A 25,630-nucleotide genomic window follows, 5' to 3' on the forward strand; every position below is an offset into this window, starting at 1 on the left:
TTTCCATAATAGCAACTTCATATTTCACAACTGTGATTTTATATCTCACAATTGTGACTTTGTATGTCAAAAGTTATGGATTTTTCCATAATTGTGTTTATTTTACATAATCATGTCTTTGTGTCTCACAAATGCAACTTGATAATTCATTACAGCAACTTTATATCTCACAATTGTGACCATTTTCTATAACTGCAACTTTATGGCTCACAATTGTTATTTTATCTCTCATGATTGCAACGTTATATATAGCTCACTAGTGTGATTTTTTTTTTCCATAATTGCGACATTGTTCTCACAATTGCAAATTGTTCCATAATGTGACTTAATATCTCCCAACTACCACTTTATGTCTCACAAATTATGACTGTTTCCATAAATGTGTTTATTTTTTCTAATCATGTCTTTGCATCTCACAAATGCAACTTTTTCCATAATAGCAGCTTCATATCTCACAATTGTGATTTTATATCACACAAATGTGACTGTTTTCCATAACTGCAACTTTATGGTTCACAATTGTTATTTTATCTTTCACGATTGCAACCTTTTTCCATAACTGTGACTTAATTTCTCACAACTGCAGGTTTGTATCTCACAAATTATGATTTTTTTCCATAACTGTCTTTATTTTTTCATAATCGTGTCTTTGTATCTGACAAATGTAACTTTGTCAATAATACCAACCTCATATCTCACAACTGTGATTTTATATCTCACAATTGTGACCATTTTCCATAACTGCAACTTTATGGTTTAAGATTGTCATTTTGTCTCTCATCATTGCAATGACTTTTACCCATAATTGTGATCATTTCTCACAAGTACAACTTGATCTCACAATTGCTCATTATTCCATAATTGTGACTTAATTTGACATTACAGCAACTTCATATCTCACAATGTGATTATATCTCTCACAATTTTGACTTTGTATCTCACAAATGCAACTTCTTCCATAATTTCAACCTCATATCTCACAATTGTGACACTATAGCTCAAACTGCATTTCTTCATAATTGCTACTTTAGTTTTCACAACTGCAACTTTATCTCACAATTGTGCTTTTTTCTTAATAGTGTTTATTTTCCATAACTGTGACTTAGTATCTCACAACTGCAACTTTTCCTCCACAATCACAACTGTGACTTTCTCACAGTTAGGACTTTATTGTACAAATACGGCTGGTTTTTTTACAACTCAAAATGTGACTTTATTTCTTATTTTAACCTTACTCTCACCATTACTTCTTGTATTTTTTTTACTATTTAAGGCAGGTTTCCATACATGTTTGTGAACCAAGATAGCTGTTTTAAATCCAGAATGTTTTTCCTTCAGTCCCTCACATTCCCGTCAGCTCACACTCACCTGCTCCAGCATGTCCTTAGGCAGATCTTCCTGTTCATCCATGGTCAGAATGGCTCTCTTTATTTCCTCATTGGAAAGTTTCAATCTGAAACAAAAGCACAGGATATACCGATCAAGCAGACTGGGACAAATAAATTAATTTGAAACGAATTCACAAATGAAATCTGAGTGATAGATCCACATCAGCAGAAAACTCAGTGAAGTGTACTTAATCACACCGAGAAAAGGAAATTGCTGGGAATTTCCTTCGCCTCCATAAATTTTCCTTTGGCATAAAGTATAAATAAATTAGTGTATGTTATTTAGAAGAGCTATTAATCTTGAGTCCCAATGTTGAACCCAAGTGTTTGTTCCAGTTACCAAGAATTTCCTGGCTAACACTATATATCATTACTGGAGTGAAGAAGTGACATTATCGCATGACTCATAGAAGTTAACCCAGCATTTGCCTGCTTTAAATAATCTGGGATCATCACTGGTTACGTCCCGGCAGCAACATGACATTTGTGGTCAGTTTGTCGCATGTGAGTTCCTGGCCTTTCCACCAATTTGTTTGAGCTATATATGACAAGCATGCTCTAAAACAAGCTGAAAATCTAGGGAAGATAAATATCTTCCTCCTGCAATTGAAGATGTTGGCAGATCTTAGTATCCCTCTGACAGAGATGGTCAAAACCGCCCAGACTCGAATCCTCCAGTGCAGCCCACCCTCCACGAATGATATAAAGAAGCATCTGATCCAGGGATATCCGTGTGCGGACTTTAGGCCAAGACGAACAGGTGTTTGACGGGTCTGAGATCAGCGTTGGAGAACGGCCTTCGTTCCCCAGCCAGGATCCAGAGAGACTGCAAACCACAGCAACGACGTGAAACACGGCCAGAGCTCTTTCCATGTTCGAGTCGAGGTGTTTGTGCCAAGCAGCGCTTCCAATTCCCAGCATTCTGTTTTACTGAGTTCTTTCTAACAAAGTTCACATGCTTACAGGAGTGAGTGGAGTTGAACTCAGGAAGGAAAAGAAAATAAATAATGGCAGTCTCAGTTCATTCAGAGGCAAGCCAGCACAATTATTAGAAGGTCATTAGCGTAACCACAAGACTCTCTCTTTATTGTTTAATCAGCGAATAATAAGCAGGAGACACAGTGGGAGGAAAATCTTGTGGAGTTGCAGAAGACTTTCCATTTCATGTGGTCACAGACACTTTACCATGATCGTAAAATGCCTTGAATCAAACCTTTAGAGACCCAATGAAATCGAAATCAAAGTTTTAGTCACACACTTAACCTTTAGTCCATGTGTTTTGGCTTTGAGGCCATCTGTATGCTAGTGGAGATGTTGACAGAATTAACTTTTTGCAGAGTCTGAATTTTTGCAGAGTCTGAATTTTCAGACAATTTTTTTTTGGCTATTAGCCCCCCAAAAAATGTATTTTTAAATGGTCTTTCTTAACTTGTTTTTTGGTAGAAAAAAAAAAATAATTCTACAAAATACATATAGAAGCCCTCCACTGAATAAGAAAAAAAGGTAATCGTAACTTTTTAATAATTTCTAGTTTTGACAGAAAAAAAAACTGAGAAAGATCAGAAAGTCAGAATTGTGAGTTCATATCTTGCAATTCTGACTTTTTAACTCAGAATTGTGAGTTTATATCTTGAAATTCAGAGAAAAACAGTCAGAATTGCCAGTTTATATCTCAAAATTTTGAGAAAATAAGTCAGAACTGCGAGTTCATCAAAATTCTTAGAAAAAAAGTCAGAATTGCGTGTTTATATCTGCAAAATTCTGAGAAAATAAGTCAGAATTGTGAGTTTATATCTTGAAATTCTGAGTTTTTTCAGAATTTTGAGTTTACAGTTTGCAATTCTGACTTTTTAAACTCAATTTATATCTCAATTTTGAGAAAAAAAGTCAGAATTGCGAGTTTGTATCTGAATTCTGAAACAAAAAATCAGTTTATATCACAATTCTGAGATGAAAAAAAAAACAGAACTGAGAGTTTATATCGTGAAATTCAGAGAAAAACAGTCAGAATTGCCAGTTTATATCTAGACATTTTGAGAAAATAAGTCTGAATTACGAGTTTATATCGAAATTTTGAGAAAATAAGTCAGAATTGCGAGTTTATATCAAAATTAGGAGAATAAAATCTGAACTGCGTGTTTATATCTGCAAAATTCTAAGAAAATAAGTCAGAATTGCGAGTTTATATCTTGAAATTCTGAGTTTTTTCTTAATTTTGAGTTTACAGTTTGCAATTCTGACTTTTTAACTCAGACTTGCAAGTTTATGTCTAAATTTTGAGGGGAAAAAAAGTCAAAATTGTGAGTTTGTATCTGAATTCTGAAACAAAAAGTCAGAACTGCAAGTTTATATCACAATTCTGAGATGAAAAAAACAGAACTGAGAGTTTATATCAAAATTCTGAGAAAAAAATCTGAAATTGCGTGTTTATATCTGCAAAATTTTGAGAAAATAAGTCAGAATTGCGAGTTTATCTTGAAATTCTGAGAAAAACAGTCAGAATTTCCAGTTTATATCTTGAAATTTTGAGAAAATGTCAGAATTGCGAGTTTATATGTCAAAAAGCTAAAAAAAAAAAAAAAAAAAAAAAACAGAATTCTGATTAAAAAAAAAAAAAGGTCGCAATTACCTTTTTTATTCAGTGGCAGAAATTGGCTTCCATAAATCCATTTATCTGACAAGCAACATAGCATACGATATTAACACTTATTATATTAATTTTGTCTAACTGCACTGGCAAATTAAGACTTGTTTAAATTATACTTATAAAGAAAGTTTTATGCTGAAAGAAAAACAGACTTGTGTCAAAAGTTTCAAAGCTTCAAAAAATATTTGTATATATTATACATATATACACAAATATATTTATGTTTTGAAAGAGGTCTTTTTTGTTCACCAAGGCTGTTTTTTTTTTAAATCAGAAATACAATAAAACAGTAATATTTCGAAAAATTATTACAGTATAAAATAACTGTTTTCCACTGTATAAGTTTTAAAATGTAATTTATTCCTGTGATGGCAAAGCTGAATTTTCAGCATCATGCAGTGTCACATGATCCTTCAGAAATCATACTAATATGCTGATTTGATGTTGAATAATCAATTTTGAATGTTGAGAACTGTTGTGCTTCTTAATATTTTTGTGGAAACCATGAAACATTTTTCTGGATTCCTTGATTAAAAAAAAGTTCAAAAGGACAGCTTTTATTTGAAATAGATTTTTTTTTAACATTACAAATGTCTTTACTCTTTTGACCAATTAATGCATCCTTACTGAATAAAAGGATAAAACAAAAATTTAATGTATAGTCCTTTCTGATCTATTTCTGTCCAACTGGTTTAGCAGGCAGCCTCTGATTGAGAACTGTCGACACTGAGTTGATTAATATGAACTAAGCTCTAATTAGTGATCAATGAACATATGTTACTCCTCAGTCTCATCTCCCTCCAGCCAAACCACCATCACTTTGACGTCCAGCACCACATCCACCATTCCTAAACCAACACTAAAGACTCTACAGGCTTCCACTTTAAAAGTAAAAGTATTTAAATCCCTGTTAATCTCATCTTGGGTGGTCCGTTCGGTGGCTGTACAATGGATTACACCCCAATCTCTGCTTGTGGAGACTCCTAAGAGACCATTTAGGAAGGATGAGAGTGTAACAGAACCGCAGGCCATGATCTACAGATGTGCTGAAATCAGCTGTTAATGTGCGTTAGATGGGCTCTCAATGTCGGTCGTTCATAAACTGTCATTAATAAAAATCAGCAAGGAGGATTTTGAAGTGAATCTGGCAATACTGAAATTGGTCTGGTTTGTTTCATGTAGTTTGGAGGCTTGTTTTACAAGAATCTTTGGTGTTTTGGGTCTCAAGCCAAACCGCAGTCAGTCAATGAGCTGTCATGTATCCGACACCGTCCGGATTGGCAGCTGTGACCAACTGTTACAGTTTGCTTTGTGGGATCCATTTCATACAGAAAAAACACTCCTGAAGTGACAAACAGATATTTAACCTAAAATAAGAATCGCATCCTATAACAAAAGCCATTTATAATAACAAATAACTCAGTGGGAAATTTGGATAATTAAAGTGTTGAGCTCTGCATGGAAGACTGTTTCATTTCAACTCATTTTCAGACTTCAGTCACATCTGTATGAAGCTATAAATGGGAGAAATGTAAACCCTGAATAATATTCAACTACCCAGGAGTTCCACAGCTAGAACCCACAGTAGTGTTTTCCTTTAGTACGTCATACATTTTGGATTAGAGAGGCTGGATCGTCCTATTCTAAGTGAATCAAATACTTCCTGAGGCTTAAAGTTGGACTTTTTCCATGTTTAAGTGATATAATCGGGTCCCTGGTGCATCTACCAACCTAGAAAATGTGAAAAAGGACATCCCAGTAACTTTGTTTTGGTAAGCCTTTCTTTGCAAGCATTTAAAAAAACGAAATCCATCAAATTTCGCTCTCTCTGTGACATATGAAGAGGATCTTATTATAATCCCTGCTTAAAAAAACAGCTAAAAGCAGCCTAGGCTGGTTGGCTGGTCTTAGCTGGCTTAAGCTGGTGGAAGTAGCTGGTTTTAGCTGGTCTCCCAGCCTGACAAGTTAAAGGAGAAGTCCACTTCCAGAACAACAGTTTACTTTAGTACGTCATACATAGTGATCAATTTACTCACCCCCTTGTCATCCACAATGTTCATGTCTTTCTTTCTTCAGTCGTACAGAAATTGTTTTTTGAGGAAAACATTTCAGCATTTTTCCCCATATAATGGACTTAAATGGTGCCCTGATTTTGATCTTCCAAAATGCAGTTTAAATGCGACTTCAAACAATCCCAAATGCGGTTGTAAACGATCCCAGACGAAGAAGATTGTTATCTAGCATAACAATCGGTTATTTGAATAAAAATACTACAATTTATATACTTTTTAATGCCAAATGCTCATCTTGTCTTACTCTGCCTGGACTGTTTTTGTTCCGGTTCATGACAGTTAGGGTATGTCGAAAAACTCCCATCTCATGTTCTCCCTCAACTTCAAAATCGCCCTATATCGCTGTTTTTTACCTTTTTTGTTAAGGGTGTTTGATCTTCTTTGCATGTTCACTTTGCAAAGACTGTGTCGGTACTTCTGCAGCGATGTAGCATGATTTTGAAATGATTTTTGAAGTTGAGGGAGAAAATAAGGTCAGAGTTTTTCGACATACCCTAACTGTCTTGAACCAGAATACACAGAGATCAAGGACTGCAAGACATGATGAGCGTTTGAAAATATAAAGTATTTAAATTCTATTTTTTTTTTTAAGTAAATAACAATCGTTTCGCTAGATAAGATCCTTCTTCCTTGGCTGAGATTGTTTACAACTGCATTTGGGATTGTTTGAAGCCGCATTTAAACTGCATTTTGGAAGTTCAAAATCGGGGCACCATATCAGTCCATTATATGGAGAAAAATGCTGAAATGTTTTCCTAAAAAAAACCTAATTCTTTACGACTGAAGAAAGAAAGACATGAACATCTTGGATGACAAGGGGCGGGGGGAGTAAATTATTTGTAAATTGTTGTTCTGGAAGTGGACTTCTCCTTTAAGACTAGTCTGGCCAGCCAAGGATGTGGCCAAAACCCCTCTAAAACCAGCTTGCTGACCAGCTATGACCATCTAAAACTAGCCAACCAGCCTAAGCTTTTTTTCAGCAGGGATATTACTGCCACTTAATCTGCACGTTTCCACCCATGGCGACGCCATATTGTTTTCCCAAGCGTCATCAGTGTACCAGTTCTAACACCATGGCAAAAGTTCAAGCAAAGCATGCTAACTGTTCTGTCATTGGCTGCACAGACGAGGACAGAACACTATTTAGAGTCACAGCCTCAGAGGAGACAAGAGAGCAGTGGATTTATTGATTTATTTACTGTATATTACGCTGCTGCCACACAAATCTAATATAAACATACCATTTCTTTCCCAGCTGTTTACCTTCACAGACATAACCGACTGTTTTTGTAACTTGTGTGTTTTTTAACATAAACTTGTGTGTATTTGACAGTTCAAGCACAATATGACATGAAAGAGAGCTGCCGTGTGACAGCTGCTTTCTTTGTGCGTGCTTCAGATGTTTGCGCTCAGAAAACCCTATATCAGAAGTTTAAACTGATATGGCTTTAAAACGTATGATTTCAGCATGACATGATAATCAAAACCAAACAGATATTTTTTGGCAGAGTATCTAAGGCACGAGCTGCTAAGGCACAGTTCTATTCTGGAAAAGTGGGCGGGGAACAGCAGCTCATTTGCATTTAAAGAGACATGCACGAAAACATCATTTCTGCTTCCACTCAAAATAAGCATTTTCAAAATTCTATAATAAATGATCTATGGGGTATTTTGAGCTGAAACTTCACAGACACATTTTGGGGACACCTGAGACCTATGTTACATAATGTAAAAAGGGGCATTGTAGTTCTCCTTTAAAATCATGATGCATTAATTTTCAAGATTCTTTGATACAAAGTTCAAAAGAAACAGAAATAATCTGTGACATCATAAATGCCTTATAATGTTACAGTAGTTAAAATATTTGTTACCCTGGACCACAAAACCAGTCTTAAGTAGCACAGGTATATTTGTAGCAATAGCCAAAAATACATTGTATGGGTCAAAATTATCGATTTTTCTTTTATGCCAAAAATCATTAGGATGTTAAGTAAAGTTCAAGGTCCATTAAGATATTTTGTAAATTTCCTACCGTAAATATATCAAAACTTGATTTTTGATTAGTAATAGGCATTGCTAACAACTTCATTTGAACAACTTTAAAAGGTAATTTTTCCAATATTTGGATTTTTTTGCACCCTCAGATTCCAGATTTTTTTTTAAATAGTTGTATCTTGGCCTAACATTGTCCTATCCTAGCAAACCATATATCAGTGGAAAGCTTATTTATTCAGCGTTGAATGATAAATCTCAATTTTGAAAAATTTACACTTATGACTGGTTTTGTGGTCCAGGGTCACATTTAATAAATAAGCACCCAAAGGTTTGGTGGAGCTTCTGCAATCATAGAATTCTTGCGGATTCCTTGTGAGTGAGAATGTCAGATATCGTTCCTGGCAATAACAACCATGATTTAAGACTCTTAATTAATGAATCATGGTTCCTGTTAATTTTTTTAAGACCCATGCTGCGCTGACTTACAAAGAATTCAAGGAAGCCACCTCATACTCTATGTACGTGAAGAAACTAAGAGGCGGTATGTCTTTCATTGATAGGAAATGGTACAATAACTAAGGTGGAAGATAAAGTATCAAACCAGGACGTAGGAACCAGAAGGTATTACCCACAGGATATGACATTACATCTGCAGGGCCAGTAAGGTCCAAACACACATGCCGGCCGGAGGTGAACTCATACCCGGGGCAGACACATCACTCACCGTGAGAGAAGGATGTTGCAGTTTTGAGCCCGGCGGCCATCGATGACAGAGAGCTCTTTGACTTTCTTGGAGCTCAGCGCATCGTCTTCAGTCTCTTTCTGTGATCGGAGTCACAAAGGAGATACATTTTACTCCAAAGCAACTTTAAAGATCAGAATTAAATACAAGAATCAATACACTCAGATTCTGAATATAAATCTTAAACCGCCAGTCAAAAGTTTAAAATATATTCGATTTTTTAATGTTTGCAATATGTCACTTATGACATTTTAATTTAACCCTTGTGCGACCTTTTGGACATTTTTGTCCATTTCAGTTTTGTTTTTGTTTTTATCATTTTGCCTGTTATCGCCAGCTGCATAAGTTTTGGCACAGCTGAGTATTTTTATTGGAACTTTACTATTTCACCCCATTTCCTTTAATAAATCTATTTTACACTAGGAACAAAAAAATAGTTCCTCTCAGGACCTCAAGGAGAAAAATGTCCCCATTGAAATCCATTAAAACTGCTATTTTTAATCACACTGCTATTTTACTGTAAAATGATGCAATATTTGTTAATAGGCTTTCATTTTGTTGGCAAGGCTTCAAAATTAAATTTTTGACCAGACGAATGCCATTTTTTTCAGATTTGGCCAATAAAGCAAATACTCACTTTATTCCTGTTTTTTGCAGAGTGTGATTTGTATGAGTCATAAAAAAAGAAGTTGTGTGTGTGCACCAGTGGAGTTTTCCTGGCATCTAAAGGGGAAAATTTGGTACTGTCCTCAAATAAAATCTTCCTGAAACCTCATTTTTTGAGATATCAACCTCGAATTTGGAATACAACTCATGGCTTTGATTTTCTAGCAGGTTTAGATTTTAGCATATTTCATAAAATATATATTCTAAATGAAATATTGTTAACTTAAACCTCTATAACGTTTTTTGTTTGTTTGTTTGTTTTTTTGTTTCACTTTTTAAACTTTTTGTTCTTCAACAATATTCTGCCATGGGTCATTAAAAAGAGACCAAACTTAAGTCAGTGCTCCCAAGCTTCAACTTTTTATGACAGTTTTCTGACATGGACATTTTTGTCCACTAAGGACCTATGTGTAACTTTTTTTATTGATGCGCAAGGGTTAAAATAACTGTTTTCTATTAGAAAATATTATAAAATGTAATTTTTTTATGTGATGCAAAGCAGAAATTTTCAATGTCTTCAATGTCACACAATGCTTCAGAAACCATTCTAATATGTTAATTTCAAACTTTTGACCTTTAGTGTATAAGGGCAGTTTATATAAACATCAGTAAAGTCACATTTGGTTGTCTGAATACAAAATGAATGGGACATAGAAAAAGTGAGTGGGGGAGAGATGATGCAAACACTAATGCAAACATTAGATCTGTTCAACCACACTTACCTGCTTGCAGTTATTGACCATAAAGAAGTCCTAGAACGCAGGCAAGAAGCAAGGAAGATGCAGCACATGTTAGAAAGACAGCGTAGTTTGGTGAATTCAGCCAAAACAAACTCAAACAGGCATATGCACATGATGACATTACTGGGGTGGTGAATGGTGAGCGTGAGGGTGCATGAAAGCAGAGCCTTCTGGGAGGTCTGTAAATGCAGTGTAAATGTGTGTGCGCACTAAAAGATGCATGCTAGTTGATCACAGATGACCGGTTAATGTCTAAACCAAGAGCTAAACATCACAAGCTACCTCTCCAATTACACCTTGTATCAAATCTAAATGTCTTTTCTCTAGCAAATGAAAATCTGCACAGTAAAAAAGCCACATTTCTGAGAAAATACAACTGAGAATAATCACAACGACATGAAAAATTGCAATTGTAAAAAAAGAATTATGAAAAATGAGTAAGCATGCAGAATCTATTTTACATTATTTTTACTCTGAGGGAAAAAAAATGGCTTGCATAATAATCTGGCTTCCATAATGCTTTCAAATATGCATCTATGAATATTTGAGAATCTGATGAAATTGGAGAGGTTTACTGAAACTCTGTTTTAATGCATTAAGCATGCTTTCAAGATCTACAAAAGGTTATATTAAAACTAGCTTTAAGTACTTTATGCATTGTTTTAAAATATGATTATGACGACAGTTAATGAAGTTTCAAGCTGTATTCAGCCTAGCTTTTTTTCCTTTTTCTTCTGTAATTTGACTGTAAAGCTGTAAGAAATGTATGTGATGGCTTTATAATGAGACTAAGTGTGTGGTTTACCAGGGATAATGAGGACGGTTTGCCAATGTCTGCTTTTCATAAAAAACGGCTGGTGATATCAATGCATTTTACAGTCTGCTAATTCAAACCCCATGCTCTGTGATGCAGGATTGCCGTGGGTAAACGTATGAATACCATGCATGAGAGACAGTGAGTGCTTTGTGAGATCATCCTGGATGAAAACTAGTGAAAGAAGCATTGTTTAGTGACCTGTTGCCTCTGATAGGCAGAGAACGTCTTCTCAATGTCCACCAAGTCTAGGATTTTGAAAACTTTGCAGTCGTCAATGTCTGCCCAGACTGTTCCTTCAAGCTTGTTCTGTGGGAGAGAGAGGGATGTGTAACTCAGTTATTGTCCAGTCCAAAGTCACATTGTAAGTCGCACGCTATTATTTGTTAATTGTAAAACTCTAAAACTCAAGGAAAAAATGCACTGCAAAAATCAAAAATAAAGCTTAGATGAAAATGCATCTAAATAAATTTGCAAAATAAATAAATTAACATTTAATGTTAAAATGTTTAGATAAAAAGTTTCATTACATTAAAGGTTTAAATAAAAACATTTTATTCAATGCTAAAATGTATGAATAAAAATGGTTTCATAAGATTAACAATATTAATATCATTTTATTTAATTAAATTCTAAAAAAAAAAATGATGGAAATAGTTTAAAGAATGAAAAAAAAATATAGATGAAGATAGATTTATTACATTTTCTCTTGCAATTGCATTAAACTCGCAATTCTGAGAAATAAAGGCAGAATTGTGAGCTATATCAAGTCTTTTTTCCCCTCAAAATTGGACTTTATAACTCAATTGCGAGTTTATATCTCACAATTCTGAGAAAAAAGTCAGAATTGCAAGAAAAAGTCAGAATTATAAGATACAAACTTGAATTCGCAAGGAAAAAAGTTAGAAATGCGAGGTTTTATTGCTGTTTCTTGCAATTGTGAGTTTAAATCACAATTCTAAAAAAAGTGAGAATTGCTAGAAAAAAAAGTCAGAATTGCGAGATATAAACTCGCATTTGTGAGAAAAAAAGTCAGATTGCAAGTTTTTCTGTCAATTCTGACTGTTTATCGCAATTGTGAGTTTATATCACGTAATTCTGAGGAAAAAAAGTCAGAATTGCGACATACAAATTCGCATTTGCAAGAAAAAAAGTAAGAATTTGTCTCTCACAATTCTGGCTATTTCTTGCAATTGTGAGTTTATATCACCTCATTTTGAGAAAAAAGTCAAAACTGCAAGAAAAAGTCAGAATTGCGAGTTTATATCTCACATTGTCTGAATTGTGAGATACAAAACTTGCATTTGCAAGAAAAAAAGTCACAATTTTGACTATTTCTCTCAATTGTGACTATGTCACACAATACTGAGGAAAAAAAAGTCAGAATTGTGAGTTAAAAAAAATCGCTATAACATTTTTTTTAGTTTTTATTCAGTGGCGGAAACTGGGTTGATTGGTTTCTTGATTAAAAGCAGAGGCTTAAGAAACAGTTTTTCTTCTGTGTGAGTGTCAGGATGACCCAGTCCGCTTCTCTAATCCATGCCAGTCTCACCTCAGACAGCTTGGCCCAGTTGAAGGACTTGAGTGGATTGGACGGCTGAGGAATGTTTTTCTTCTTCAGAGATGGCCCCACGGGAGCTCCTGGCGGAGGCGGAGCCGCACCGAAAGGAGGGCGTCCAGGGGGTGGTGGGGGGCCGCCAGGAGGCGGTGGTGGAGGTGGTGGCATCATAGCGCTGCCCGGTGGAGGAGGTGGTGGAGGAGGCATGCCACCCGGTGGAGGCGGAGGAGGTGGAGGGGGCAGGAGAGGCCCACCTGGAGGACCAGGGATGGGAGGACCTCCAGGAACACTGGCTATTTGTCTCTAGAAATACAAACGGGACGAAGAGTGGTTGGTGTTTATTAATGTTTGCTTTTGTAAAATGACATTTTTATTGTTATTATTATTGTGACATCAGTGTACCGTGCTGAGGTCATGTAGTCTGCCAGTCATTTCCACCACCTGCTGCTTGACTAGTTTATGTTCCCCCATTTCTCTTTCTAACTTCTCTTTCATCTTGTTGAGCGTCTGCATCATCTCCTCCTTCTCCTGAGTTTTTGCGTCACACTCTCGCTCCTTCTTTTCCAGCTTCTGTTGAAGCTCATGATGATCTACAGGACAAAGAGGGCAAAGGTCAAAATGTTATACGTCTCTACAATGAAGTCACTGCATTCCAGCCAATTGAATCAAACCGAGATAATGATGAAGACAAGTATTGAAATTAAAAATCTGCATAATGAATGAATGAATGAATAAATAAATAAACATTTTATTCAATGCCTAAAAATACAAAAGCTTAAAAGCTAAACATAGTTTCATGAATTTAAAAATATATGTGACTCTGGACCACAAAACCAGTCATAAGGGTCGATTTTGAGATTTATACATCATAAATAAAGCTGAATAAATAAGCTTTTCATTGATGTATGGTTTGTTAGGAAAAAAAAATCTAAATATTGAGAAAATCGCCTTTAAAGTTGTCCAAATGAAGTTCTTAGCAATGCATATTACTAATCAAAAATTACGTTTTGATATATTTACGGTAGGAAATTTACAAAATATCTTCATGGAACATGATCTTTACTTAATATCCTAATGATTTTTGGCATAAAAGAAAAATTGATCATATTTATCCATACACTGTATTGTTAAATATTGCTACAAATATACCTCTGCAACTTAAGACTGGTTTTGCGGTCCAGGGTCACATTAAATGCTAAAAAGTACAGATAAAAACAGCTTCATGATGTTATTTTGGATTATGTCAAGTCAATAAAAATTCACATGAAATTCGAGCTTTAAATTCACATGAATTACAAGCTTTCCAGTTGTAATTTATAGGTTGCCAAAACTTTTTTTCATTTTTAATTCAGAATTGTAATTCCTACATGATGTGAATGCACAAATACACAAAATTTAATCTTAATGCACAAAACAGGCAGTTGTAAAAGAAACATCAATGTGTACAACATGTGCTGACCTTTACGCATTTTTTCCGCCTGTTCTTTCCACTGTTTCACCTCATTTTCGTTGACAAGCCTGAAAAAGGGTAAGTAATGCGATTTAAGGAAAAAAACTCAGTTTCAGCACAGATTTCAATACAGATCTTGGTTTATTTGACTTAATAAGGGTATTAAAGGGGACATCGGATGCCCATTTTCCACAAGTTGGTATGATTCTTTAGCATCTTTATGAAATGTCTGCAACTTTATTTGGTTTAAATTCCTCAAAGGTCATGTAAAACAACGACTTTTTGTCTTGTCAAAAACAGCTCTGTTCACAGCGAACCGCTTCGGTGCATGTCTCTTTAAATGATAATGAGCTGCTGCTGACCACACCCCTCTTCTGTTTTTTGTGTATTCAATGGTGCACTACCATCAAAAACAAAACTAATCCACTGTGTCCTCAGTGGCTCTGATGTCAGGAGGAAATGAAGACTCTTCTATTTACTTTTACAGCTACAGCTGCTCGAGTGTGGAAAAAACGGCGGACAGCGTACAACTGGCTGAGGGTGGAAATATGATAATACAGGACATTCCGTTAGCACCCGTGACATCATACTGCTCAGAAAAATCAAAACGCCTTCATAATTGAGACTGTTTAGGTTTTTTAGGGATTGAAAAATGAGTGAATGGATTTTTATCATCGTAGGACAATTGTGTCCACACACTGCTAAGACACATTTATATGCAAACACCATGTAAAATTGAATTTTGCATACAATGTCCCATTTAAAGAAACAACAACTACTATAAATACACTACAGCAACATATGGATGCCACAGACATTAAAAACCCAACACAATTATAATAAAGTAACTTGAAAAAAAGAGAGGCAAACTCACATTCGAACCACATTCTTTACATTGAAGTTTTCTAACGGCGTGACGTCAGGGTCATGACCTTTGTCATTCTGCAGGACCATCTGTTGGACAATGCGGTCCAAGAGCAGCCAGTACTGAACTGTGTTCCCACTTCTCTTATCTAAAATAAAGTGCAGATTCAAACATTTCTGCATGTAGAACACTTAAAGTCATCAACAATATTTATAAAATCAACCAAATACTAAAATATGTGGCATTAACATGGATAGTTTTTGCATTAATGACCAGATGACTATACATAAAACCAGTTATAAACTAAAAAAAGAGCACTTACGAGGCATTAGCAGGCAATGATGAAGAATAGACATAAAGTGCGGGTATGCATCTGTGTGAGCCAGCTTCTTCCGGACAAGCTCAAAAACCTGTGTCGCACTCTTTGTGTCTATATGGAGCTGAAAAAAAAAATATATATAAATACATGAATTCCAATCAATTCCAAACAATAGTAATAAATAGCAAAGTCATTTCATTATATATATATATATATACAGTCAAACTAAAATGTATTCAGAAACCTTCAACATTTCTCACATTATCACGGTTTATTCACTATAGTTTAGAAAATGGTAATAAAATATGACAAGAACTCAGAGTTAAAATGTGTCACAACAAATTCATCTTGATAATGTCAGATAACTTTGATATAAAGGTATGTAATGGATAACAATCAACCAAAAATTCAGACAACTGTTAGTATGACAGTAATTACACAACTATTAATATTTTGTTGACCAATTACCAAGCAATGCTTCATTTCGTTCAGTCTGTGGTATAAAAAGTTTAAAGAAAGATTAAAGAAGAAGTTCACTTTCAGAACAAAAATTGACAGATAATGTACTAACCCTCACCTTGTCATCCAAGATGTTCATGTCTTTCTTTCTTTAGTCATACAGAAATTATGTTTTTTTGAGAAAAAACATTTCAGGATTTTTCTCCATATAATAAACTGATATGGTGCCCTGATTTTAAACTTCCAAAATGCAGTTTAAATGCAGCTTCAAACGATCCCAAATGTGGTTATAAATGATCCCAGTCGAGGAAGAAGAGTCTTATCTAGCAAAACGATTGGTTATTTTCATTAAAAATAATACAATTTATATACATTTTAATGTCAAACGCTCATCTTGTCTTACTCTGCCTGAACTGTTTTTTTCCTGGTTCATGACAGTTAGAGTATGTTGAAAAACTTCCATCTCATGTTCTCCCTCAACTTCGAAATCGTCCTATATCGCTGTTTTACCCTTTTTGTTAAGAGTATATGATCTTTGCATGCTCACTTTGCAAAGACTGTGTCGGTACTTCTGCAGCGATGTAGGATGATTTTGAAATGATTTTTGAAGTTGAGGGAGAAAATACGATTGGAGTTTTTCGACATACCCTAACTGTCTTGAGCCACAATACACAGAGTTTGGAGAGAAAGACAAGAGATGGAGATGGAGAGAAAGACAAGATGACCGTTTGAGATTAAAGTGAATTTAAATTGTATTTTTTTAATGAAAATAACCTATCGTTTTGCTAGATAAGACCCTTCTTCCTCAGCTGGGATCGGTTACAACCGCATTTGGGATCATTTTAAGCCACATTTAAACTGCATTTTGGAAGTTCAAAATTGGGGCACCATAGCAGTACATTATATAGAAAAAATCCTGAAATGTTTAACTAAAAAACATAATTTCTTTACGGTTGAAGAACAAGAGACATGAACATTTTGGATGACAAGTGAGTACATTATCTGTAAAATTTTGCTCAGGAAGTGGACTTCTTTAAGCAAAACATGGTCAGGTCAAAGTGTCTGAAGTCAGAATTGCAAGAAAAAAAGTCAGAATTTACTGCAAGTTTATTTTTTATTTTGCACAATTCTAAGATAAAATGTCAAAATTGTAAATTTATCTCGCAATTCTCACTTTATAACTCACGATTACGAATTTATGTCACGCAATTCTGACTTCATAACTCGCAATTGTGTTTATAACACAATTCTGAGAGAGAAAAAAAATTACTCACAGACTCAAACCGCCTGGATAACGTGAGTTCATCATCATTTCTCAGCATCTCAAAGTAATCCAAATGCCTGAGGAGACAAAAAATACAGAAACAGCAAAATTAAATCTCAAATTTGCTCAACTTTTCTTACAAGACTCCATTAACAATGTGGCCCTTACCTGTCTAAAGTAGAGTTTTCATGTGACCTGAGTTTGTCAATGATGGGCTGAATCCCCAACATGAGAAACTCGTATCGCAAATGAACCCGGAACTCAAGGCTGGTCTACGAGAATTAAAGAAACACTTAATAAACTTGACAGAACCGTGAGTTTTTATACATAACCTCTAAAAGATGAACTACAGGATGTACTATTCTGTTGAGGACAAACAGGAGACTTAATTAGGTAGATGTTTATATATTAAAGCACAGATCTGTTAAAATAGAGTAAAAAGTGTGTAAGCAACCAAGATGTCTTACTTCGCCAGCTCCTTGGCTTAAAACAGCGTTAATGAAGGACATAATAGCCGTTTTCAGGTTGACCTCGTCCCTGTACCGCCCTGTGCTTTTGTCTAGATCATTCAGCAATGTCTGTGACGAAGAAGATGACAATAGGATTAGTGTTTATCCTGATACAGGCTCTCTTGATGTTAGATTGAAGGTTGTAAACAAACCAGCCCACCTGAAATCTTGTACGCTCACAAGAGAACTTCTGATAGTGTAACATGGCCTCCAGAATCTTCTTATGGCCTCCCGGGACTAAACACACAGCACCCATGATCTCCAGCACCGCCACTTTGGTCTTGATGTTCTCGGTGGCCAGACTCTGAGCGATGATGTTGATGCTCTCGGAGTGAGAGAGCACGTGAGCGCGCCCCTGGGAGTTGTTCATCAGGGCTTTGATGCAGCCGATGAGGGAAGTGTGGATTTGAGACTCGGTGGTCTCGTAATCCATGCTCTTCAAGAAGTTCAGGATGCATGTCAGGCCGTCCATATCGATGAACCGTGTTACAAACCTATGAGGAATGAATTCAGATGTTTATTAAAGATCTTTCTCAGCCATATTCAATTCTAATCAGTCTAATATGTGTCTTTTCTTTCTAACTTCTCAATTTTTTCTCTCATGAATGAATTACAGTAGAATTTAAAATATTTAACATTCATTTTGTAATGTAAAATTAAAGTAGTTTTATTTACATTTCGATTTTATATATTAGCAAAAGTAAACAACTAGCAGGACATGATGGGGAGAAGATGTGCAATGTGATTGCGACATAACATGGGCCAGATTCAAACCCACAATAAATTTGCAACATGAGCACCAACCCAAGCATGTGTGTTAACCGCTAGGCCATGGCTCTGAAAACGATTTGTAAATCTGAAAATGATCGACTCCACAAGGAGGTGAAATAATATATCATATCAGTAGCTAGATTGATTTATAGCCCTATAAAGCACTTGACTTTAGATTCAACTGCCTAAAGCTGTGAAAGGAATGGTTTGATATGCAGCCTGAACGTTGTCAGGCACAAAGAGGGCTGGAGTGCTTTGACCCGAGGCCTGCAGAGGTCAGCGCAGATGACCTGTGACCTCAGGATCAAATGGTGAGAGCAGGAAGCAATAATCAAACACATGTGTCTGTGAGCATGTGTGTGATGCAAGTAATCTCATTTGCATAATGAGACCCAAAGCACAGACCATAAGGGAAGCGTTTGTTTAATAACAAAGTGAGGTACTTGCCAATGGAAAAACCATTGATGTGTTAAATAAACTACTGCCTTGAGACAGATGTCCTCATCTTCAAGTAAAGGCAATATTGTAAGCTAAGGATTATTTATTTAATTTTTTTTTGTTTTAATTTAGTGATCCAATATGGACCATTTGTAAGGAAGTCTGTTTTTGCCACTGAATAAAAAATAAAAAAACCTCGCAATTGTGACTTTACATCACGTAATTTTGACTTTTTTTTTTTTGTCAGAACTGGGTGATACAAACTTGTAATTCTGACTTTTTTCTCAGAATTGTGAGACATAAATTCACAATTCTCAGAATTGAAGTCAGAATTGTGTGATATAAACTCGCAATTGCAAGTTATAAAGTCAGAACTGTGAGACAAACAATTCTGAGAAAAAAAGTCAGAATTGTGAAAAAAAAAAAGTCAGAATTGTGAGAAAAAAGTCTGAACTGTAAATTTATATCTCACAATTCTGACTTTATTACTCGCAGTTGTGAGTGTATTTCGCACAATTCTGAGATAAAAAGTCAGAATTGTAAATTTATCTTGCAATTCAGTTATTAAAACTCGCAATTGTGAGTTTATCACAATTCTGAGAAAAAAGTCAGAATTGTACATTTATATCTTGCAATTCTGACGTTGTATCAACTAGCTATTACAAATTTTTATCACACAATTCTGAATTTATAACTCGCAACTGTGAGTTTATTTCACAATTCTGAGAAAAAAGTCGGGATTGTGAGGAAAAAGTCAAAATTGTGAGGAAAAAACTTTGAACTACAAACTCGTATTTGCAAGAAAAAACTCAGAATTGTGAATTTCTATCTTGCAATACCGACTTTATTTGTGTGAAATAAGTCTATTTCACACAATTCTGAGAAAAAAGTCAGAATTATGAATTTATATTCTGTAATTCTGACATTAGAACTCACAATTACAAGTTTATATCGCAAAATTCTGACTTTATAACTCACTTACGAGTTTATTTCACACAATTCTGAGATAAAAAGTCAGAATTGTACATTTATCTTGCAATTCTGACATTTATTGTACAATTGTACATTTAACTTGTAATTGTGAGTTTATGTTGCACAATTCTGAGAAAAAAAGTCATAATTGCGAGAAAAAAGTCAGAAATTCTGAGAAAAAAAGTCAATTGCGAGAAAAAAGTCAGAATTGCAAGTTTTTATCTTGCAATTCTGACTTAATTTCTCACAATTGTGAGTTTATTTCACACAATTCCGAGAAAAAAAGTCTAAATTGTGAATTTATATTTTGCAGTTCTTACTTTATAACTCACAATTACAAGTTTATATCACGCAATTCTGACTTTATTACTCAATTGCAAGTTTATTTTGCACAATTCTGAGAAAAGTCAGAATTATAAATTTATCTTTCAATTCTGACTTTATAACACAATTGTGAGTTTATAGTCGCACAATTCTAAAAAAACTGACTTTATTTCTTGCAATTGTGAGTCTATTTCACACAATTCTGAGAAAAAAGTCATAATTGTGAATTTATATCTTGTAATTCTAAAGTTTATATCGCACAATTCTGACTTTATAACTCAATTGCGAGTTTATTTTACACTATTCTGAGATAAAAAAAAGTCCGAATTGTACATTTATCTTGCAAATCTGACTTTATAACTCGTAATTGCAAGTTCATATTACACAATTCTGAGAAAAAAGTCAATTGTGAGCAAAATTTCTCATAACTAAAAGTTTATTTCACACAATTCTGAGAAAAAAAGTCTGAATTGTGAATTCGCATCTGCGAATCTGTAAATCTGCGCATCTGCAAGTTCATATCACACAATTCTGAGAAAAAAGGCCAGAACTGTGAGATAAAAAGTCGCAATTACCTTTTTTTCTTAATTTCTTTATTCAGTGGCGGAAACGGGTCTCCATAATTTGAGATATACATAAGAGTAATCAAAAAACAATTTGGGGGCCTTTATATATGAAAAAGCCGGGGTGTGTGTATTTATTTGTATCACAGTATGCAGACCTCATGGGTTGTGTCCGCAGTGCCGTTTTAAGGCTTTCAATAGTCTTGTTGCGTTCCTCCTCTTCTTCCTTCTCCAAGGCCAACAAAGTTTTCCTCTGTAAAATAAAACGAGATGCCATGTTTACACGAGAAGCACATACAGCATGTCAGCTAGCTTAGATGTTTATGTCTAAGCATTGATATTACAAGACATGTGCTTTGATGCCTCAATGCCCAATGGGAATGTAAAAAAAGAAATACTTACAGCTGCCATTGAATTGAGCTGGTCAATGTAGTACTCTGGCCAGCTAGTAGCACCTTTATTCTCCTCTTGTTCCTAAAAATTAATCAAAAAGCACAGAATAACACACTTCACCTTTAAATTCTATCTTCAGGACATTAGTAAGCATGTCAGCACAAGTATATAAAAAAAAACGAATGTAAACACAGCTCTTGTTTTCATTTCAAGCACACGTCATTAATCCACGCTACCCTCTGTATGATGCCGGGACACGAGATGTGCGCACACACCGATTTTAGAGCGCACACAACAGGGACATGACACTGGGAATAGAGGAATGTGAAACAACATATTGGGAACGAGCTGGGAAGGAATGTGTGGTTTCGGATTGTTATTGGGAATGACATAATTTGGACGCGTCGGTGGGAATGAGACGTTCCCGAGTCCGCAGCAATGAAAAATGATCTTTATCTTGAAAAGATCTTATTTTGATACCGACCAGTTGTGTGAAACCAAATATTCAGCTGCCAAAAGTGTGAAATGGCTTATCTGAGAGCCATTTATTTTTAATATTTCCTTTTAATATACCTCCTTTTAATATTATTTCTTTGGTTTCTGTGCAGTTTGAAGGCGGGATTTATTTCATGTCTCATTTCACTTGAGTAACACTCATTGCTTATGCGTAACGTAAGCAAATCAAACATGCAATAAGATTTACAGGTGAGCATCACCTCCCCCAAAGCGTACATACTTTCCCAAACATACAGACTCAGAAAAGCAATTCTGAAACAGAACATCACGCTCAAAGCGCTGGCAGAAATAGCACACGCTTTAAGTAGGCCAGCAGAGATTCACAGACGCTAGAGAAACAACACGGATCCCAGACTGAGCCAATGCCGCATTAGCACAGCTCTGAGGAGCTGAAAATGCAGTATGATTCAGAAGACAAGACGGAAAGCAGGGAGCTACATAGGGAGCAATGAATCAAAACCAAGTGGAAGTGTGACAACTTCCTTCTCAAAACAAGCACAGGCTGCCTGCGCGGCCACTAATAGGGAGTTTAATTGTAGCTTGTGTTCACCATACTCCCAGGAAAGGAAAAAATCTGGCATGGCAATGAGCTCCTTCGCAACAACTGCGTGGGACGTTTCACACCCGGCTCTGCCAAGCCTTTTGGGAGATGAAGGCATCTCACAAACGGGCATCTGTTTGGATGAACGGGGCGTTTTGGATGCCGGCCTGGAGACCCCTGATCTTGCACTGTCCTGCATATTTCTTCTCAACTCCCCACTCACCCTTTGGCCTTAATGAGTAAAGCATTAATGTGGATCTCTGGCAGGACTCATTCTCATGCTGTGGAAGGACTTTCCTCTGCACTTATCCCATGAGCACTTCATTCTCAGACAGAGATGTCATTACGACTGTGATATTGTTGGTTGAGGCTGGTTTGGAGAGACGCTCTTTCTAGGAACCAGCCGTGCTTCAGCGTGCTCAGTTCAGATAATTACAATATCAAGAAATCAGTTAGCAGGAAGATGAATTAGCTCAATGATCTGCAAATACCTAACTGACCCAAAGTATCAACAAGCAATTTAAAGCTCATTTAAACTGCACTGCTGAAAATAACCACCAAAAATGAGCTAACAAATCAATTGTTGCATAGCAGTCAAGTGAGACTAGCATATTTTAACACAATTTTGAGATATCACATAAAGATGCCGAATGGAAACAGTAAGATAAAGGCCTATTCGCACAAAAAAGAATGTTCTGAATGAAAATTCGGGTTGAGTTTTGCACGCAATTTGTCTGTTCAGAACAATGTGCAAAAAATAAATAGCCTGGTTACCCTGGTACACAAAGCAGTGCAAAATTTTCCATTTCTGACATTCGTTTGCTTATCAACCGATAGAAATTTGTCAGCCATTAGAGATTTTGGATTATTTTCTCTATTGCAGTTACACGCTCACGTTGCTGTGAAATCGTGGTCATGACATCTTTTCGTTTGCACGCATTTTTAAGCATTGTGGTTTAAAAACAAGTGATTTTAAGCCGTCAGAATGCAATCAGCAGTAAAAGAGAACTCATTTCGCTATATACGCATGCTGTTTAAGAGACTGTCAGAGAGGTGCGCACATGTGAAGGTGGTGCTCACAGTATTGAATGAGTTATTTTTGTCATTTTATAGACCATGAATGGTTAAATACATAAACTTGTATGTGTCAAAATGCCCATCTTCGCAAGTATCCTTGTAAACACAGTAATTTAGGTCTTAAGTGAAAGCAAACAGCTGAGAAAAAAAACACGTGGAACAGCATATTGGATCTGGGCATATTTATTTTTTCTAAATTTAGGCTAGTATTAGTTTTTTTCTGATATTGACACTGGTGACAAGAATTATGATATTTCTATGGTATCAAAACCCCTGAATAGGCTCATTAAAGGCACAATATGTACGTTTTCACCACTAGAGGGCGCATATTCAAAACAAACAAAGACCAAAGGCCTAGTTTGATGATGCAGTAAGTGTGGAATCATGGGAGCTGTAGTCTTCATCCTCACAGCCGATGCAGTCCGATGGGACTTGGGCAAAAATCATGTCTATGGATGAGCTAATGAATTAAAGACTTATTAAAGGAGAAGTCCACTTCCAGAACAACAATTTACAGATAATGTACTCACTCCCTTGTCATCCAAGATGTTCATGTCTTTCTTTCTTCAGTCGTAAAGAAATTGTGTTTTTTGAGGAAAACATTTCAGGATTTTTCTCTATATAATGGACTGATATAGTGCCCCGATTCTGAACTTCCAAAATGCAGTTTAAACGCGGCTTCAAACGATCCCAAATGTGGTTGTAAACGAGTCCAGCCGAGGAAGAAGGGTCTTATCTAGCAAAACAATCTGTTATTTTCATTAAAAAGTACAATTTACATACTTTTCAATCTCAAACGCTCATCTTGCCTTGCTCTGCCTGAACTCTGTGTATTCTGGTTCAAGACAGAAGACTGAGACAGAGCTCCCTCAACTTAAAAAATATTTTCAAAATCATCCTACATCGCTGCAGAAGTACCGACCCAGTCTTTGCAAAGTGAACATGCAAAGAAGATCAAACAACCTTAACAAAAAAAGGTATATAAAAAAAGTATATAAACTGTATTACTTTTATGAAAATAACTGATCTTTCATTAGATAAGACCCTTCTTCCTCAGCTGGGATCGTTTACAACCGCATTTGGGATCATTTGAAGCCGCATTTAAACTACATTTTGGAAGTTCAAACTCGAGGCACCATATCAGTCCACTATATGGAGAAAATTCCTGAAATGTTTTTCTCAAAAAACATAATTTCATAAGGTAGCAGGGTAATAAATAATTTTAAGTTGACACAACAAATTGTTTTTGTTGTGTTCAGATTTAATGCATTGATTATATTCATAAATCGGATTGACACAGTCAATGTTGACTGCAGTGCTCCAGGTCTAATCTTTCACATCTGCCAGACAGCAGTGGGTCAGAGACTCGCTCTGCTCGATTGAACCCACTTGACTAAGTATTTGTTGGCCCACTGCCCAAGGAACTCTGGCGAAAAGCTTGATAGCCCCTGACCTAAAAAAAAAAAAAAAAAAAAAAAAAAAAAAAATCCTAGACTCTTCCTCATCTACCCAATACACTCAACGCTTAAGCATTCAGTTGCACAAGACAGTGTAAGATTACAGTGGCATCAGTTTATTTTGTAGAAATCAGAGAGCTCTGATTACCAATGTTTATTTTTCCACAATGGGGACGATTGAGGCAAGTCAGATGAATATCCAGACTGACTATTCTTAATCGTCCTTCGCCAGGAGCAGGACAGCTGATACCGTACCTCAAGCTTTGGTCTCAAGCCAGCAGAGCTTGCGCACCTGAGTGCACTGAGACATTGAGTTCAGGGCACAGGTGAATAATCACTATGCTCAGCACACCATACAGAAAGAAAAGTCAGCAGAACAGTTTGGGAATCAAACTTAAAATAGCCTTCGCCCTTCACAGGGGTCACAAGAGGACTATACTGTCCTGTTAGCCTTCTAGAAACACCAAAGAGGCACAAAAGACGATTATATGACTTCATAAGGCCACATATTGTGTTCAGTCATATATTTGCATGACCATTTTAAGCACTTTTCTGACCCTCAAAATTAACTACTGCAAATATAAAGACTATAAAACAGACTTATGTATATTATAACAGTACATTTGAGGTCAAAGTTTACATACACCTTGCATGTACGGAGGGATCATACAAAAGGCATGTTATTTTTTGTTAGTACTGACCTGAATAAGATATTTCACACAAAAGATGTTTACATTTAGTCCAGAAGAGACATTAATAGTTGAATTTATAAAAAATGACCCCGTTCAAAAGTTTACATACGCTTTATTCTTAATACTGTGTTGTTATCTGAATGATCCACAGCTGTGTTTTTTTAGTAATAGTTGTTCATGAGTCCCTTGTTTGTCCTGAACAGTTGAACTGCCTGTTCTTCAGAAAAATCCTTCAGGTCCCACAAATTCTTTGTTTTTTCAGCATTTTGTGTATTTGAACCCTTTCCAACAATGACTGCATGATTTTGAGATCCATCTATTCACACTGAGGACAACTGAGGGACTCATATGCAACTATTACAGAAGGTTCAAACACTCACTGATGCCCTAGATGGAAA

General features: G+C 35.8%; 1 protein-coding gene across 3 annotated transcripts in view; it reads right to left on the minus strand.

The window, feature by feature from the left end:
- daam1b (dishevelled associated activator of morphogenesis 1b) overlaps positions 1-25,630 on the minus strand; it is a 106,124-nt gene that overhangs the window by 14,363 nt on the left and 66,131 nt on the right. For 2 of the 3 annotated variants that reach the window (XM_051138979.1, XM_051138978.1), the window contains exons 4-18: positions 20,959-21,030; positions 20,715-20,809; positions 17,649-17,982; positions 17,447-17,557; positions 17,148-17,251; positions 16,990-17,056; positions 15,260-15,377; positions 14,947-15,085; positions 14,082-14,140; positions 13,025-13,212; positions 12,617-12,925; positions 11,266-11,373; positions 10,233-10,262; positions 8,827-8,924; positions 1,369-1,453 (exon numbers count right to left, since the gene is read on the minus strand). In XM_051138979.1, coding sequence (XP_050994936.1) covers positions 1,369-1,453; positions 8,827-8,924; positions 10,233-10,262; positions 11,266-11,373; positions 12,617-12,925; positions 13,025-13,212; positions 14,082-14,140; positions 14,947-15,085; positions 15,260-15,377; positions 16,990-17,056; positions 17,148-17,251; positions 17,447-17,557; positions 17,649-17,982; positions 20,715-20,809; positions 20,959-21,030 — 1,917 coding nt within the window. The remainder of the gene's footprint in view (positions 1-1,368; positions 1,454-8,826; positions 8,925-10,232; positions 10,263-11,265; positions 11,374-12,616; positions 12,926-13,024; positions 13,213-14,081; positions 14,141-14,946; positions 15,086-15,259; positions 15,378-16,989; positions 17,057-17,147; positions 17,252-17,446; positions 17,558-17,648; positions 17,983-20,714; positions 20,810-20,958; positions 21,031-25,630) is intronic. The other variant, XM_051138980.1, reaches the window with a different exon arrangement.

Source organism: Labeo rohita, chromosome 20, assembly GCF_022985175.1.
Source record: "Labeo rohita strain BAU-BD-2019 chromosome 20, IGBB_LRoh.1.0, whole genome shotgun sequence".
NCBI classification, from domain to species: Eukaryota; Metazoa; Chordata; class Actinopteri; order Cypriniformes; family Cyprinidae; genus Labeo; species Labeo rohita.